The sequence below is a fragment of the Sabethes cyaneus genome, chromosome 2, assembly GCF_943734655.1.
Source record: "Sabethes cyaneus chromosome 2, idSabCyanKW18_F2, whole genome shotgun sequence".
Lineage (NCBI taxonomy): Eukaryota > Metazoa > Arthropoda > Insecta > Diptera > Culicidae > Sabethes > Sabethes cyaneus.
In genome coordinates this window covers 203,742,340-203,761,440 of record NC_071354.1, presented here as the reverse complement: position 1 = coordinate 203,761,440, position 19,101 = coordinate 203,742,340, and the positions used below count along the sequence as shown (strand labels likewise).

General features: G+C 37.7%; 1 protein-coding gene across 3 annotated transcripts in view; it reads right to left on the bottom strand.

Moving 5' to 3' along the window:
• Positions 1-19,101, bottom strand: part of LOC128734062 (arfGAP with SH3 domain, ANK repeat and PH domain-containing protein) — an 83,954-nt gene that overhangs the window by 19,755 nt on the left and 45,098 nt on the right. For all 3 annotated transcript variants that reach the window (XM_053828052.1, XM_053828051.1, XM_053828053.1), the window contains 10 exons: positions 15,592-15,664; positions 3,415-3,560; positions 3,056-3,310; positions 2,881-2,966; positions 2,184-2,617; positions 1,690-2,125; positions 1,449-1,629; positions 1,096-1,395; positions 535-1,036; positions 56-475 (listed from right to left, as the gene is read on the bottom strand). In XM_053828052.1, the coding sequence (XP_053684027.1) occupies positions 56-475; positions 535-1,036; positions 1,096-1,395; positions 1,449-1,629; positions 1,690-2,125; positions 2,184-2,617; positions 2,881-2,966; positions 3,056-3,310; positions 3,415-3,560; positions 15,592-15,664 (2,833 nt within the window). The remainder of the gene's footprint in view (positions 1-55; positions 476-534; positions 1,037-1,095; positions 1,396-1,448; positions 1,630-1,689; positions 2,126-2,183; positions 2,618-2,880; positions 2,967-3,055; positions 3,311-3,414; positions 3,561-15,591; positions 15,665-19,101) is intronic.

The window sequence follows — 19,101 nt, the reverse complement described above, 5'->3', positions numbered from 1 at the left end:
TGTTACGAGATCACTTTGAAATAGACGAAAAACTTCCAAACAAAAATCAACTCACCTAGGTTTCGACCCAGCGATTCCCCGCTTGGAGATCGTTTATGGCCACCGGTAAATGAACTAAGAAAATTTGCATCCCTGCCCGATTGCATATAGCCTTCGAAGCGCTCGTAAATTTTGTTATCAAAGTGCAGTTGCTGAGATGAGTTTGACTTTGCTCCAGTGGGACAGGTGACTGTTCCACAGCTTATCCCACCTCCACCTGCTCCTCCTCCACCGCCTGTCCCTCCACCACTATCCGATCCTCGCAAATGTGGCAGTGTGCTGTACACATCCTGATGATGATGATGAAGGTGGTGCGAAGCAACACCAAAGATTTCATTGTCAATATTCTGCGAATGGCGTGGAGCATGCGGTAAAGTTCCGTAACCTGTCGGCGGAGGAGCTGGAGCGGTACGTTTTTTCAGCGAGCCAATGTTAACTATTCAAAGGTGATCACAGTTAGTTCAAAGCGCATAATAAGACAAACAATCTACTCACCAGAGGAGGACTTTTTACTCTGCGAACTAACGGCAGCTGCAGCGGCAGCGGCCGAAATTTGTGCCGACGCTTGACGCACAATACTGCTAGAACTACTGGAGTTAGGACTAGAACCGCCGGTGGCTGAGCCGGCTCCTGTGTTACCGTAGTGTGACGCAAACGCGCCGGCATACTGCTTTGGACTAGTACCGGACGATGGGATCGGAATCTGTCGCTGCTGGCCACCGCCGGGAATTTGTTGTGCACTGGCCGGCACAAGGTTAGGATTGCAACTGGAACTGGGACTGGAACCACTCTGAATGGAGTCGCAGGTAGAGGAGCGAGATCGCAGAGCTACTGGAGAATCGCCACCAACAAAGCTAGGCGGCCTCGACCGGGATTTTCTTTCGTCCATCAGCACCGTATCGTCATCGGAGAAATCAGTTGAACCATCATCGTGAATGTTCCAGTCGGTGTTGATGTGATCGAATGCGCTTTTTTCGCGCTTCATGGCATGTTCAATCTACGTGTAGAGAATTGGTTAAATTATCACTTTTCTAACAATTGCTTCAAGTTACTCACCAGTTCCTTGCAGGCCTCGTGACCCATTTCTTTGGCAATATCTAGCGCCGTTCGGTTTTGAGAGTTTTTCACATCGAAATCACAGCCCGAGCGTAGCAGCAGTTTCATGCATTCCCGTCGATCGTGCAGGGCACACAGGTGCAGAGCCGTATTCTTTCCGGACATGTCAGCCGGCCCGGGTGGGTTTGTCTGCTTATTGAGACCCTGTGCGGTCATGTTTTGGATTAAAAAGTCCACGATATGCAGTGTAGATCCCATCTCACGCAAAACGGATAAGTGAAGTGCAGTTTCGCCAAATTCCTAGGAAAAAAATCATTTAAACGTCGTTTTAACCAATATTTAACGTTACTTACCGATGATGGCAGTACACAAGACAAATCGGCTCCTTCCGCCCAAACCTGCAGCAGCTGACCGAGATCCGCATTAATCACCGCCTGTTCCAGATCGCTCCGAAGGTCTTGATCATCGGCACAGGTCCGCATCACATATCGCTTCGCTATGTACTTTGCTCGAATAAAATCGTATCGTTCCTCCCTATAAGTTATTAATACTAAAAAACTTAAGCATTCAACTACAACATTCCTTCAAACCTACATCGAACTTTCGTGCGTCAATTTACCCTTCCCGAGGGTCGCTTCCATCACTTCGTTCAAACTGTTATTTCCCATGGCACGCGCAATCAGCAGCTGCGCCGTTGTCAAATTGTCCAGCGTAAGACTCTGGATTCGGGAGTGATGCACACCCAAATCCCGGTGAACTCCGGAGCACTGAATGCAAACCAGAATGCCGAAATTTAAACTGATCCAGGTAACATCGTTCTTCGAGCCACAATCACAGCACTGATCGTTGCCCGGTAGGTTTTGTATGTATTTGATCACCGTTTTCTGCAGCTCAATCAGACTAGGACTCATCTGGGGGTTTGCGTGCTGGAATGCTTTGGCAAGGGCTTTCTCCCGACAGTTAATAAGGACCGACATCCACGCTTTCTGGTCGACTTCATCCTCTGCTTGAAAATGGTACGGTCGATTGTCTGAAATACAAAAACATGAATAACATGCAAAAAAACCCTCTCTCTCTTAAACACTCACAGCTAATCAGGTCGAAACCCTTTTTGTCGTCGGAGGCAGGTTTGATTTGGCTGGTTAGCAGATTCACTCGGGTGGGGGTTTTCGTTTCGTCCGCATGGCAAATGTCGAGAAAGCCATCCGCTGTGACTCTACATCGACGTTTTTGCCACACCCTGCGAACCTTGCCTTCGCTCTTCTTCAGCAGATGTCCCGAGCGAGTTATTCCGTGGTTTTTATCACCCTGCAGCTGGTGCAGCGAATAGCCGGCCGCACCCCGATCGCTAGGAACATTTTCCACTCGGTCGAAGTCGGGTGAAGAACGTAGCAAAGTTCGCAGCTCCAACAGCTTCCGCCGTTCTTCGTCTTGCTTGTGCCGGATGGTTTGCAGCTTTACACTAAGTTCTTCGATGTACGTACCGAAGTGTGCTATCGTTTTGAGGCCGTCCTTGAAGTAGCTGCAATAGAGGAATGGATAGAAAGACGGATTTAGTTTCAATTGCCTTTTTTCTCTTCAGTAGTTAAATTACAATTCAAGGGAACTGTAATCCACACCGTTCATCGGTACGTTTAACTCGTAGGCCATGTGGCTGAGCATTTTGACTGAATCAACGTTCAGCCTGAACTAATTCACGGACAAGCCTCGAAGTAGGATAAACCTTTATCGTTGATTAGTCAGTGTTCTAAGATTACTCGGAAGTCTATCGATAAAAATACTTACTTGTTTTGAGCGTGGTAGTATTCTACAAGGTGCTGCAGCAGTTCGATGCCTTTCTTCGTTTTTATCTCGTTGAATTTTATCAGATACTGTGAAGTAGTCAAACAAAAAGATAAGAGAAATCAATACCGGCATAGAGGTACGATGTGAATGAAAAAAAAAACATTTTCCTCCATACCTCACACATCTGTAACTGAAAGACCCTCCGCTCTTTTTCGATTTCCTCAGCAATTTCGGCCGGCGTGACTTCGGTTCGCATCATTCCGGCATCTTTGGCCAGAGCCTTCTTCTCCTTTTCGATTTTCATAAACTTGGAGTCGTAATCTTTGGCAGCCTTGTCGAAGGGCCTCTTCATCTCGCCCTTCATCCCGCGCAATTCGCTCTTGAGCAACGAATCCACCGGGAACATGACGATATTGTTGATGTTTTGCATCTGGAAGCAGAGCAGAGCCGGGGTTTGTGTGCAATTCAATTACGTGATGGAAAGTCGAACTGATTGAATGCTGCCACCAATGCCAATGCAGCCAATCTACTTACCAGCGTTTTCATGAGCGCGCTGAGCTCTTTGGTGACGACGGAGAATTTCAGGAATGCAGCCCCAATGTCCGGTTCCTCCTTCGAGAGCGCTACCGAGCCAAGCCGTTCCAGGGCACGCACCAGACACATTTCATTGTCGACGTGTGCTGGAAAATGTAGAAAGTCATCAATGAATGGTTTATCAGTTTATTCGATTTCCACTGCGAGTACTTTCGATTTTTCATACAAGGCTAAAGAAGGAGTTCGAGAAAAAATAAGGAAGATTATATTATATTGAGCTGTTTCATCATAGTAAGTGAAATGTAAAACAGTGGCGTCGCTGCAGCGTTTAGAAACAACAGACATCCGATTGTCGTTGTAATTTTGATTTTTGGGTATTTTTCAAAATTATCGTACATGTTGGGGCCGAAGGATATTCATGAAACTTTGTATACGAGAATAGTTTGTGGACTTAGTAAGAAAAAAGTATTTACAAAATACGAGGTCTCTTATTTTCTCATGAAACTTTATTGGAAATTATCCGATTTTGTCGGATATTATTTCAAAAGTTCATATAACTGTTGAACCAAACTTCGTAGACCAATTTTTTTCATGAAAATGAAGAAAATTTTATTATCTGAGAATTTTTCATAAATAATTAGAACAAAATTAATTTAAGAATATTGACCAGTACGAAACAGTATCAAATTTTTGGCCATTTTTATGAAGATGGCGATAATTATACATTGCTATTTGTTTTACAATACCAGACCGCACAAACAACAGGCACAGTAAAATCTATGAAGCACTTCTTGAAGCATATAGTCCCTAAGTTGACAAGCGTTTTCTCTTACCAACGAAAATATGTAGAGATATAGCGTCCTACACGTTCTCCGAAGTTGAAAATCCATGAACGTTCATCACGAAAAATTAAAATCTTCCCAACGTAGCAGTTCTGTCAAGGCTTGTTCGCGACAAAATCTGGACACCTCAATTTTGCAATAAAAGAAATTTGCTAGAAGTTTAATCCGTGAAACAATTTATGTGGAGGAAATCTAAGCTTTTTGGCAAGTTTTCTTAATGAGAGATCCGGATTTTCTTTGCGACCGCACACAATTGCTTTTCGCACCTGCTCTTCTTTCGACGCCATTTTACGCTGAGCGCTTGTAATATAAACAAGTGTTATAATTTCAGAAAGAACAGACATACGTCTACCACTCTGCAAAATATTTCATTCAAGTTTTCCACCACGCACACATATAAAGATTTTTTGACGTTAGCTGGGCCCTCGCTGAGGCTGTTTTCAGTAGGAATAATATTAAAAAATATCAAATTTCAAGTTCCCGGATCCCCTCCTCCACTCTTTGCTCCCTTCTCACTCCTACATAAACGAGCACCAGCTAATGTCATTCTCGTTAGTGACGAAACCGCAAATTGTTAATGTATTTCCGAAGCTGTGTGTGTTTGCTGAAGAAATGAAATTTCTATTTCTGTCGGGTGCAGAAAAACAAAGCATTTTTTAAAGCTCTTTAAGAATTAGTTTCTCATGCATAATATTTGTTGGTTGAATTTGACAAGCACATATTGTTCTAAGCAATTATCGAAACACTTAAAAGATACGTTTCTGCAGAAGGCTGCAAACCTCTAGGATCTCTCTTTACAAAGTTATCGCTTATTTAAACTTAATGTTTCCTTAACTTTACGAACCTATTGGATAAAATGGAGTAAGTGGATGTATCAAATCAGTGTGTCACCTTGAAGCTTAGGTCGGATACTACAAACTTGCATTGGTGCCGCTTGTCCCCACATACTCATATGAGGAAAAGGGGGGAGGGGGTATCGAAAATGTCCACGTGGACAAGTTTTTTTTTCATGCCAAAAACAGCAATTAGAAACAGAAATATTGAATTAATTATACATAACCATTGATCAGTGATTGTTTTTAGGCTCAAATAAAGTTTTATCTTCTGATGAGGCATATGTTGACGTAAACACATGAACCGAGCATTACGGGAGGGTTCGTCTTCAGAAGATTTTACGAACCGCACCGCATCGGAAAGGTCCTGTGTTGTTGTTGAAATAGACGAAAAAGCTGAGGTGCTCTAGTTAGACAGGGATACTCTTGACGGAGAAGAATCGCAAAAGCTAAAGTCAAACTGAAACTGACTTTCTTGCAGTCGATAATAATTCGCTGTAGACAAGATTACTATGACCAGAAGAATTCAGGTCCTAACACCTTGCATACGGATTTTAACACTGCGGGAATTTGACAGAAAATGCTTGGAAAAACTCAAATTTCCGCAGCGACTCAAAATCCGTATACATTGTGTCGGCTTTTAGACTGGAGCTCATGTTTTTTTATAAATACTGCATAAATCAAGTTGAAAACCAAAATTTAGCACCATGCATTTCTGTTTTGTTAAATTTTAAAGATAAGAAAAAAAATGTCCACGTGGACAAACAGGGAGGGTGGTAGGGGTAAGTCAATGTCCACGCTTGTCCACGGTGGGGAACGGGGGGGTTGAAAATTGGTATTTTTCTGTTCACGTGGTATCTGGACAGATGGGGACAAGCGGCACCTATGCAAGTTTATATATCCCTTTAAGCCCGAGCCCTCACAATTGTGTAGGTGAGACATGACTACTTTTAAAAAATTTTCCTTTCCTTTCTAAACGTCGTACTTTTACATATATGGCGCCAATCTCTTGTGTAAACATCGTAACACGTAAAAAAATAGAAAATAGCTGAAAAGAAGTTTTCTTTTGTGTTTGGATTAATTATTGTCTAGTCTTCAAAATCTTGTGAAAACAGCAAAAAGTTTTATCTGTCGTATTTTCTTATTGGATCCGTATTTCGAAATTGCTTAGATAAAAAATTATTGGTAATAAGTATTTCTTATTGATGTAATTAAAAATTTACGCGAAATAACTTTTACAACTTACTTATGCACATTGTTTTTCATACCTACACAATTGGCCTTTTTGTATACCTACTTTTACCTTTACGTTCCCGCCAGGACTTCAAAAATTAGTGTACTTGCCGTTACACTTTTGTCTCTATCTTTACTATTTTTTGATCGATTTTTATACTTGTCTTTAAAGAACCACATTAGATTGACCTTCAATGAAAAAATATATTAGGAAATTTTGGATCCATTTTCCCGGAAATATTCCAAATCGCAGTAGGATTACTTTTTCACGTCATAAGTAACAGATGAAATAAAACGAAATCTGCTGCTGCCATCTCATTTTGAGTCAGTAAGAATGAATACATTATACTGTAGAGCATTCGTTCATGCTCCACACTACAGAACTTCCGTTTAGAGTACTACCGAAACCTAAAACTGGTCATTTATAAATTGTAAAATAAAAAAGAAGTGTGCCAAATGATGCATTCAACTACGGGATTTTCTAAGACAAATTCTTGAATCAACATTTAAATGTTTTTAAGCCAATCTGGACGTTCCGGTATATCTGTTGTATTAAGGTTAGTAAAAACTTAACTTGCAAAAAGTTGCGTGTATTTCCATAGCTACGTAACGACCGTTCCGCTGCTTCAGAAGCTAAAGTTTATGAGCCTCGAAGCGATGATCTCGCTCTAAATTAAACGGGGTCAACCCTATTCAATACTGTGGACTTCTTTACACAAAATAATTAGGTTTTTCAAGTTTTGTTTTTTCAAAACCTGGCTTCTCCGGAAAATTTTACATAAGATCACCTACATTTTATCAGCCTGCAGGCCATATCTTAATTGCATCCGTTTTTTCGGCTCGTTTTTGCCCATAGTGCAATGGTATAAGATAAGGCCGAACCCACACAATTGTGTAGGTTGCTAAATTTAGCAAACATTTATTGCAATGTGTAGAATACACTAGTTGTAGTATCTCGAGTGATAATAAAAATGTATATCGATCCAAAAACCAAAAATATCGTAACTAAAACCCTCCGTGCTTAAAGGGATATAGAACTTTGAAGTGAAGCACTGGTTTCATGTCTCCACTTGCCCCATTCTACCCTACTGGCACATCAAGTTAAAGAAAAAAAGGCTTAAATAGGCGATAACTTTGTAAAGAAAGATCCTAAAGATTTGCAGCCTTCCGCAGAAACGTGTGTTTTGAGTTCTACAATAATTGCTTAGAACAATATGTTCTTCTAAAATGCAATCAACAAAAGTTAGGCACAAAAAACTAATTTGTGAAGAACTTTCTAAGCAAATGCTCTACAGCTCTGCATCCGATAGACATAGAAATGTCATTTTTAAGCGAAGTTGTTTGTCTTTATATTTTCTACAACTTTACCGAAGAAACCATGTGTCTATCTACTAATACAAAACAGTGGACATGTATTGAGCATACGACGAACGCAAAACACATAAAACGTATATTTGCCATACTCTCATAGGAGTAGAAAAAATAAAGCATGAATATGCGATAACTTAACAAGTACATGTCTTAGGAATATGCAGTCTTTTGCAAAAACGTGTGTTTTGAGTACTTCGATAATCGCCTAGAACAATATATTCTTGTAAAATGCAACCAACGAAAGTTAAATATGAAAAAGAACTTTTTAAAGTACTTTGTAAGAAAATGCTCTATAGTTCATTACCGGATAGAGATAGAAATGTTAATTCTTCAACAAATTTACTTGTTTTTGCATTTTATACAACTCTGCTGAAGAAACTATGTCTCTAACTACTAACACAAAAAAGTTGTTTTTTAAATTTTTAGCACAGTAAGCCATGACTAAATTTTGACCCTTTCAGATTATGGGGGGTATATATACGAACCAAAGTACTGGAGACCCGAAATACTAAATTGAAAGCAAAAGACACTGGGAAAATAGTTCCACTTTTGGACCACTGCACAGTGGTCTAAAAGCAAATATACGTGCGCATTAGGGTTTTGAGTGGGAAAACTTGATTTAAGGTTAATGGAACCTTTGGAAGAGTTTCTTGAAATTAAAAGATCTTTCGTTAGGTGGAGCTCAATTTTTGATTAATCCCCCTAAAAGTGAAATAAAATTTTTATTACTTTTCAGTTTCAATTTAGCACATTGATGTGTTCTACGAAGTTTTAGAGCATATTATTACAAGAAATTTTGCTGAAGATTTGCTGAGTAACCTTGTATCTCTTCAGTGAAGATAGAAAAATCCTATTTCGTATAAATCAATCATTATAATCAGTTTTTCTATTTAAACTATTTTCGTAAATGTTGTATGATTTTTTCATGTTCTACAAAGTTGTACAAATAGTAAAAATACACAACTTTGCTGAAAATAGTATAGCTCTATCTTTGCTAGTTTAGGAACTTTTAAAGTTAAAAATACCCCAAATTTGACCCCGAATTACTCGACTATGCGCAGACGGCGGTAAATTACACAAATCCTTTAAGAAACTATATGATGAAAGTAGGGCTGTCGGTATTGGGCGCTATTGGTGAAAACCGGTATTTCGGTATTGGCGTAGAAAATACCGGTAATACCGGTAAAATACCGGTATTGGCAGATTATTCGAAATCAATAGAAATGTCGAAGTTTTTCAGTAAATCTTTTTATATGTTGAAACTTTAGCTTCAGTATTATTGCTTAGCAAAGTAGAATTTAAGTAGATATAATACTCTTAGCGATTTAATTCCCTTACTAGAACGAATTTTATTGCTAACACATCCAACAATTGAAAAATAATCTTCCGCTTTCATCGATGTCTGGCGAATGGCTCTAAGCACATCAGCAATTTTCCTGTCATTTCTTCAAATTTATAGTAGGGAAACCCGCCTTTAATTAATTACGAAATATCTTGTATTGTAGCTTCCAGCATAATTAATGCCCCGGTCTCCTATAGCCTCTCAACAATTTTTTCTCCATCCCCAAACCAGAACTCCTGCATAACGTTATCCTCTTCATCATTGTTCTCGAAGGCATTTGTTCTTCTCTGTTATCAATCTCACTATTCGATGATAGTGGGATGCAGATTTCATTTCCTTGTTTAATCAATGTATCACACGAAAGACTTGAAAAATATTCCAAATTCTTTCCTGGCAGATCCTTTGATGGCAAGAATGCTCAAAAAGCACGTTGTGGGAAATATTTCTCAAAATCAATTCAATCCAAAGTCTTGGCTGACCTTTTTCTGAATATTTGATAGAGGCTATAGGAGACCTACTCGAGATTATAGTGAGTGGCGTGGTTCTCTCTCGTACAAAGAATTACATCTCTACCTCTCAACATGCATTTGTCCCAGGTCGCTCCGTTTGTACTAACTTGCTGGACTTTACTTCGTCGTGTATATCGCATATGGAGCAGAAGGCACAAATAGATGTCATTTACACTGATCTAAAAGCAGCTTTCGATCGTACTGATCACAAGATCCTTCTGTGTAAAGTATCGCGACTTGGTGGTTCTCGTCGATTTGTTCAATGGTTGAGTTCGTACCTATGCGGTAGAATCTTACGCGTTAAGCTCGGCGCATGCATGTCTTCGGAATTTACTAATAATTCAGGAGTTCCGCAGGGAAGCAACATGGGACCCCTGTTATTCATGCTGTTCTTCAACGACGTGACCTTGTTACTCGCATCTGGCTGCAAATTGGTTTATGCCGATGACCTTAAATTGTCTCTGGTAGTTCGAACCATAGATGATTGTCTCCGTCTGCAGGACATGCTGAATGATTTCGTTGGCTGGTGTCGAAGAAACTGGCTCGTAATCAGTATTGCCAAGTGTGAGGTCATTTTAAAGCCAGTTTTGTTTGATTATCACGTCGACGGATTGCAACTGAGGAGTGTCGACCGTGTAAGTGATCTCGGGGTTCTCCTTGAGGCGACGCTCACTTTTCACTTACATCATGCCGTATCGATATCAAGAGCCACACGCCAGCTTGGTTTTATCTCCGAAATCGCCCGCGATTTCAAAAATCCACATTGCCTGAAAGCTCTCTATTGCTCTGTAGTTCGTCCAATACTGGAAAACTGCAATTTAGTTTGGTTGCCACATCAGTTGACCTGGAACTTGCGGATTGTGCGTATTCAGAAAAGGTTTGTCCGACTTGCATTACGTGAGCTTCCCTGGCGTGATCCCGTTAACCTACCACCGTATCCGGATCGCTGCCGTCTACTCGGAATCGATACACTCGAGCGCCGTCGAAAATGGCAACAAGCAATTTTTATAGCAAAACTGATCAATGGTAATGTTTATTCACCCATACTTCTGTCTCTCCTGAACTTCCGCACTTCTCAACGTACTCGCCGTTCAACTGGCTTGCTACAAACCATTTACCACCGCACATCATTTGGTTATCAGGAACTGATTACCGCGTGCATTAGGACCTTCGAAATGGTTGAACGATTGTTTAATTTTAATTAATCAACGCAGAAATTCGGCGCGAAACTAAAAGAATCGAATAATTTATAAATTTGACGCACATTTATTAAGATTTTAAAAATTCAGATGAATGTTCTGTAGAAATAAATAAATAAATAAATAAATAAATAAATAAATAAATAAATAGAGAAATACAAATGAAACTTTAAAACCGGTCGTCATGATGCAATGAAAAGCGTTATTGAAACGCTGATTGAAGCCAGTTTTGAAACGAAGCTGCGCTGCTTCTGTTGAAACCGATAACTGAAGCTTCATTACTTCATTGTTGAATAACAATTTACTATTGTAAGTGACGTTTCTGTGTCCTGATCTTGTTTCCTAAATTCGTTTTTTGAGAGCTTCGAATAATTTAGTGGCTTTTGAATATCAAGTTGTTCAAAAATAAATTGAAACGCGACGTCTGTCTAATACAATGAGACATTTTTACAACAAAGTTATTCTACTGTGCCTTAAATGGGTTTAAGAGTTATAATTATTTAATCCACAATTTCACTCTCTTCATTGTTACTAGTCGAAGAATCTCGTCGGCATTAACACCAAGTTGTTTTTCTAAGAGTTTTATAATATTTTATCAAATTTAGTTCTTATTCGAATCAGGAGTTGTAAAAAACACGTAAATTGGAAAATACCGGAAAAACCGGTTTTTTGCCTTTCTAAAACCGGTATTTCGGTTCCCAAAAATTGGCCGGTATTACCGGTTTCGGTACTACCGGTACTACCGGTTAGACAGCCCTAGATGAAAGCTACTAAATCTAAAAGGTTTCATTAGTATCCCCCAGTAAATTACCAATTAGTAGCAGCAATTAAAATAATGGTTTTTAACTAAATAATCAAGTGTTTTTCAGTTTTTCTGCTTTATTTATCTTTGTAGTTGTTGTATGACTTTTTCATGTTCTACAAAGTTGTACAAATAGTAAAAATACATAACTTTGCTGAATATAGTATACTTCTATCTTTGCTAGTTTGAGAACTGTACATTTTTTGAAGTCATAAATACCCCAACTTTGACCTAGAATTCGATGTGCCAACTTTGACTCGACTATGCGCAAAAGGCGGTGAATTAAACAACGTTGTTCTGAAGCTAGATGATAAAAGCTACTAGTTTAGTTTACCGCCTTTTGCGCATAGTCGAATAATTCGGGGTCAAATTTAGGGTATTTTTGACTTTAAAAGTTCTACAGTTCCTAAACTAGCAAAAAAAGAGCTATACTATATTCAGCAAAGTTATGTATTTCTACTATTTATACAACTTTGTAGAACATGAAAAAGTCATACAACTACAAAAGGAAATAAAGCAGAAAAACTGAAAAAACACTTGATTATTTAGTTAAAAACCATTATTTTAATTTCTGCTAGGGTAGAGGATCCATATTTCGCCAGGAGCCATATTTCGCCAGTTTGATGAATCCAAAGCTTTTTTGCATATTTTTGGTCGACTTAAAAGAAATTATTTGACGAATTGGTCAAATTAAGAGCATGTACTACCAAAAATAATTAATACCTTTGACTTGTTATTAATTTATCATGTATTAATTACAATTTGAAAATACCATCACATACTAAGTGTATATTTTTTACAAAATCAAAACGAGAGGCGAAAATACTATTGGGAAAAAATGTACTCAAACTGTTTCATTATTCAATTATTCTTGACTAATATGATTCTATGTACAATATTTCAACTAATTTTATACCGATTTCACATTAAACTTTGGATCATTTTGAAAAATTCATCAAAATTAAAGTGGCGAAATATGGTATCCATTTTTAGTCATGGATCCAAATTTCAAAACTTGATTTTTTAACACCGTTTTCGCTGGATGGTCTCTAGTTAAGTCATTTCTTTTACAAAATTGCAGAAATTAGAACAAAATCAATAAAAAAGTTAGTTAACTAAATATCGAACATTTATCTTGAATATTACAGTTTCCTTAACGGTACAACGTTTTAAAAGTGGATTATTACTTCATCAGTTGGATTTCAGTGTCATTGACTCCACGAAATTCCTTGCTATTCAATGCTAAAGGGACGACAAGTGAATTATTGTTGTGGAATCTTCGGGAATACAAAACACATTTTTAAAATTAAGCGAAGCGTTTCACAGGGAAAATCGTGTTTGAATAAAGTGTAATTAAAGTCGACGAAGTTTGTAACAGAAAATTTAATGGCGATTTTGTGTGATTAAAAAAGGAAGTGCTATTCGAGATTTTACAGAGTTTGCCGATCCCCGATATTTGTAGTTTAATTGGAAATAACAAAAAGAAGACGTAATTTTGTGCGTATGTCTCTCTTAACCAGAATCACTTGACACACTTTATGCTTTCCGCAATATATAAAATAAAAACAAATTAATATCACCATTCAGTTAACATTTTTTCAAATGATAATTAGGAGAAGTCGGCCACTGGCAATTTCTCAAAAACAAATAATGATAAAAATATTTGAAAAGAATGGAACAATAGTACTTAAACGGTAATATTGTACTATTCTTTCCAAATATTTTTATCTTTCCTTGTTTTCGAGAAATCGCTAGTGTCCGGGTATTGAGGCCTGTCCGGCCATAAAGGACTTCCCCCTAATACAATTTGACAACTTAACAGAAAATATTAGGAGAAAGTTATGCATAAGTAGATTCAAGGTGCTTTGAGTCTTGATATTTTTTAATTTATGAATTGTCTTAACCCCATAAGGTCTACATCATTTTTGGCACCGCAAAATTCACTAAAATGGTACTTTTAAAAAATTTTATATCTTTCAATATTTTTTCACCAAACTTGGGGGATTTCCCGAAAATCTTTTCTATTTTCATAATATCTATAGATAATGGCCATATGTTCGGAATTATTTCAGAGTCCCTTGGAGGACCGTGATATGGCTTTTTTAGATAAAGTTGCCAAATATTTAATTTTTTTTTAATCTGTTGATTTTTGTAAATATATCATCGACTGTGGACATATCAGTTACTTTGCCGTAGTTACGAGCCATGGTACACACCATTCGGATCCGGGGGGACACTATGAATCCGGAACCGGTTCCTATTAAGGGAATTTTCAGCATCAGTAATATATGTCATGTCGTATATAAAAAAATATCAGCATTCGACAAAATAGCGATTGGAAATCATCTCATGTCTCTCAGAAGCCAGGTTCTGGACAAGTTCTTTCGAAATCCGTTCCGTGCTTGAATCAAAAAAGAAACCCTCCCTGGGGCCGGAACCGGTCACATGGCCTCTGAGAGACATGAGATGACCGCCAAGCGCTGATGTTTTTTGATATGCGACACGACATACTTTACTGACGCTGAAATGTCCCTTTACTCGCAACTACGGAAACGTAACTGCTATGCCCACAGTCGATGATATGGTTACAAAAATCAACAGATTTCAAACAAATTTTAAATATTTGGCATCTTCATCTAAAAAAAGCCATGTCACGGCACCCCAGGGAACTCCGATATAACGCCGGGGTCATAAGACATATGGCCATTATCTATAGATATTATGAAAAAAGACCTTAGAGGGGTTAATGCAGAAGAAAATATTTTTAATTCTTTTCAATTGCTTGAATAAAATGCCGTCGCTTTACTTAGAGTTTCCTAAGGCCTATATGATACAATTGCTATTTGACCTGAATTTCGATTCGCATATATTTACCGGAGACAGAGAAAATTAAGTTACTTTATGAGTGAATTTTAGTCAATATGTAAAAATATGTCTGCTATTTTGGTGCTTTTCATTGGTTTATTTGTGGTTTTATTGGTATTTTATTGGTTTTCAAAAACGTTTCATGAACAATCACTTGAAAACGAAGCAAAATCTATTTACCAACTGGATTTATTAGGGATATAGAGAATTCATTTATAAATTTAACATTAAAAGCTATTTGAATCGAGTTTTTCTGAAGCGGCGAAATTTGGGTCCAGAAGCTGGCGAAATTTGGCAACTGGGTGGCGAAATTTGGGCTCAGAATACACATTTAAATAATCAATATAACGAGAAAAATACTCAATTTAGTATGAATATAATGATTGAATCAGTAAAAGATATGTCAAAAGTATAATATTTTCATGTTATCAAATATCTGAACGTATAGAAACTTGTTCTGTTTGGTTTCAAGTAAATTTTTTGGATAAAGGTGGCGAAATATGGATCCGTCACCCTACTAGTTGGTCATTTACTAGGGGATACTAATGAAACCTTCTGGATTTAGTAGCTTCTAGTTTCTTAAAGGACTTGTATAATTTACCGCCGTTTGCGCATAGTCGAGTAATTCGGGATCAAAGTTGAGGCATTTTTGTATTTAAAAGTTCTACAGTTCCTAAACTAGCAAAGATAGAGCTATACTATATTCAGCGAAGTTGTGTATTTTTACTATTTGTACAACTTTGTAGAACATGAAAAAGTTATACAACAACTACGAAAAGAGTTAAAATAAAAAAAACTGATTTTAATGATTGATTTATAAGAAATAGGACTTTTCTATCTTCGCTGAAGAGATAGAAGGTTACTTTCTTCAGCAAATTTTTTTGTAATAATATGCTCTAAAACTTCGCATAACACATCAATGTGCTAAATTGATACTGAAAAAAAAAATAAAAATTTTATTTCAGTTTTAGGGGGATTAATCAAAAATTGAACTCCACCAAACGAAAGATCTTCTAATTTCAAGAAACTCCTCCAAAGATTTCATTAACCTAAAATCAAGTTTTCCCACTCAAAACTCTAATGCGCACGTATTTTTGCTTTTAGACCACTGTGCACTGCGCACTGTGGTTTTAACCAGGACATTGACTTATGTTAAATGTTAGTGCAGAAGCTTTACTTACTGTTTCCTGAATTGTGTATTGCTTTGACTGCTTTTTTGAGTTTAGTCAAACCTTCGCGGTCGAAATCGAGAGTCTGAAATAAAAAAGAAAGCAGAAAACAAACGTTATACTCAGATGATTGATGAAAAAATGAAAGACGATACGGTTTTCAAAATTGATGTCTACTAGTATGCAATCGAAAGTAGAAATCTAGAGTTTTATTACCAACCGATCACTAATGAATGTACGTAGGTATCAGTTTCTAAAAACCGGTCTAGATTAACCCAAAATTTACGCATCGACCGGAAGCTATTAATCCCTTGGAGCGATTTATCAATTAATTTTATTGGTTGCATATAGAGAAGAAAATGAGCATGCAACTCGCTAAACGGAGCAAAAGTTGTCGCTAAGCTTTGACTTTACGATCGGCATTTATCGGCGTGAACTGGTTATAGGATTGCCTGGGGCATCTTCTCGCCGGGATTGTTTAGTATTCCGCAAACGTTGGGCTCGGGATTTTTTTCGCAATTCCTAAAACCCATTTGTTGCGTTTCGTTTCATTCCACTTCATTAAACGTAGAATTAGCATTTATACCTATATGTCAAGTACGCGGAATGAATGCAGGAACACCGATGCGATGACAAATAGAATGAAACAGGCCACTGGCACTGGCTGACTGTAAGGTAGACGCCGCTCGCGAATTCCTGCGCCTGCCGGTGTGAGTGTGAGAATGCGCGAAGAAAGTATGCATTTTATTACGATTCGCTATGATGTGGCTCTCGAGTGAAGTGGATACAAAATGAATATTTATCGCTTGTTTATCTTTACGCGTTGTGTAACGTATTTTGCAATCTGCACACAAACGACTGTCGGAATTTTTTTCGTGAAAAGTACAAACAAAATAATTTTTCCGTAATCCGATGTTATCTGATTGGTGCTGCTTGCTGGTCGAACATCGATGATCTGCATCATGCAGATAAATAAATTATTGAGAACTTTAAATTGGGTAATATTGCTAAAAATACATATATACTGAAATTTATTTTAAAGTAATGAGCTTTCTATAAATATTTATGTTAGTTGGCAAAACAATCGCACATCTGCTCACCTCGAAAGTAGGCTAAAGATATTGTAAGAATAAGATGAATGAAGGGGCACACCTCCTCTTATCGTCGGAATCCCATCAGGAACCTTTTACTCAAGCCTCGTTTAACAATAAACGGCTTACGCTGAGATCGTTACAGATTTGAACATGACCTATTATCCAGTATATCTTCTCAATGCCTACGTGTTTCTATGCGGGAGAAAACCAATCTCTTCGTCGTCGGTATAAAGGGAAGAACGTCACATCCCTTGCAGCCTGAATATAATTCATAGAACTCATGATTTATTTTTTCTATGCATACCTGCCGTTTTTCCATTCACCTCGGATACTGCAGACCTCGTACAAAAAAAAACACACACACACACCGATTCACACAGAACAACGCCCAGAGCATAATAGGGTCACGACATTGAACGACTTAAAATACTTTGTAGAAGGTATTAGGTTCCCGGTGGGAAGGTGCCTAGAAGCCACTAACAAGCAGCTGAAATCAAATATGAAACTTCATTGAATCACATCAGCCTCCAACAGGATACTTCGTACAGTAGGTGGAAATATTGAAAAGACTGCAGAAAATCTCCCTGAGGTTGAGAGGAAACCAAGCTGTCAGCAGAAGGAACACAAATTCCACCTCTAGCATTTCTTGGTTTCGCTTGCTATCCCCATTCACTGTGTCACGAACCTTTGCCTTTCAGCTTCTGAGCTTCGCTCCCACTTCAATAGGGTGCAACAGCAGTTATTTTCCAGGATATGGCCCACAAAAGTAGCGATGCGGTGGCTTCTCGTACTCGTTGCGTTGCAAAAGTTGCGAGAAAAAAAACTGTAATTTACATTCCGGCCTCATTCATAACTACGAGCAGGTGGAGTTTATATAATCAGCTTCTGACATCCATTCATAGAACTTATACCTACCGACCGAAGTGAAAAAAACTGCGAATAACTAGAAATGTTTTCTGTGCTGCATACAGGAAAAAGCCTAATCAGTGACGTTTGTAAAAGGTTTAGTTTCAACTAATTTACTGAAAATTCCGAACAACTCCTCACAGCAGTATGAATAACTACAAAGAAAAAACAAGTAAAAAAACTTCCCCACCTTCAGCATATCTGAATTCTAAAAACACAGTACAAACAACTATCAGAAAGTAGATACAAAAGTATCACATTGCTAAAATAGATTAAATTGATCCAATGGTCTGATTGACACAATTTATTTCAATTCAAAACTGTTAACCGCGCTGGATTTATTGATTTTGTTGTACAGTTTCAATTATCAGGACCTCACGCAGCAGAGTAAAAAAGCCCTTTTAAAACACTTATTTACCATAATGTGAACACCTTTGAAAACAAGTTGAACCAACAAAAAAAGAAACAAACGGCAATAGTGTTCCACTCGATGCTCTCGTGGTTGTAATTATGTACAACTGTCTAGCATAGTTTTTTCTCTCTTCGATTATGATGAAGCTAATCAAATGCATAGGTACCTACTTCAGTTACGAGACTAAGTGAAGACGCAAACAGACTTGACTTGACGGTCGGGTAACACGTTTCATTGAATTACTGAACGAAAGTGTATTTCTTCTACTTTCAGTGTGCACAGTGGCACTGTTGACAATATGACACTTCTCGAGAAGCAACGTAAGGTTTTATGAGGTGCTCTTAATGAGAATATTCTAGTGAATAGATTCCATTGATAGCTCGGCTATTTTCTATTTTATTTCGCTCCTTCGCCTTGTGCTCTTATCTAAGAGTATTTTCCTTATCTAGGATTGCATTACTTACTTTTGTAATTTTGTCCGTTTAATGCGAAAGTTATCCTCATAAAAACTATTCATATAATGCGTGACTTCATTCATAAGTCAAAGTCACGACAAAACACGAGAATAAATTTTTTATAACGATATAGTCTTTCCAATAGACGAAGGAAATGGTAGAAGAAAGTAATGAAACATAGGTGTTTTGTAGTATCCCCAGGGCGGGTCTTGTCCGACTAGAAGTCAGAATGAGAAGGAGAAGAAACCAGATAGGGATACCTCGATATAAGACAACCTCGTTGTAAAACAACCTCGATGTAAGACAATTCGATATGAGACAATTTTTGTCTTATATCGAACAAATCCCTTCGACATAGCTGATAACGATACCAGAGCTAATTTTCCATTCCAAAATTGGCGCCGTAAAGATGTTCATTATTTCAAAGTAATCCCAAAAATTGTAAAAACTAATAATTCAAACAATAATAAATAGTTGAAAAAACGTAAACACACAGCGAAATTGTCGACCGCTAATGCAAATTTTGTTTGAAAAAACCATGTTTCAATATAAGACAATTTCGATATAAGACAACTTTTTGAAATAATAAATTGTCTTGTATCGAGAGGTATCCCCGTAAATAGAGTGGTCGTTGAAGCAGCAGCACTTACTAGGT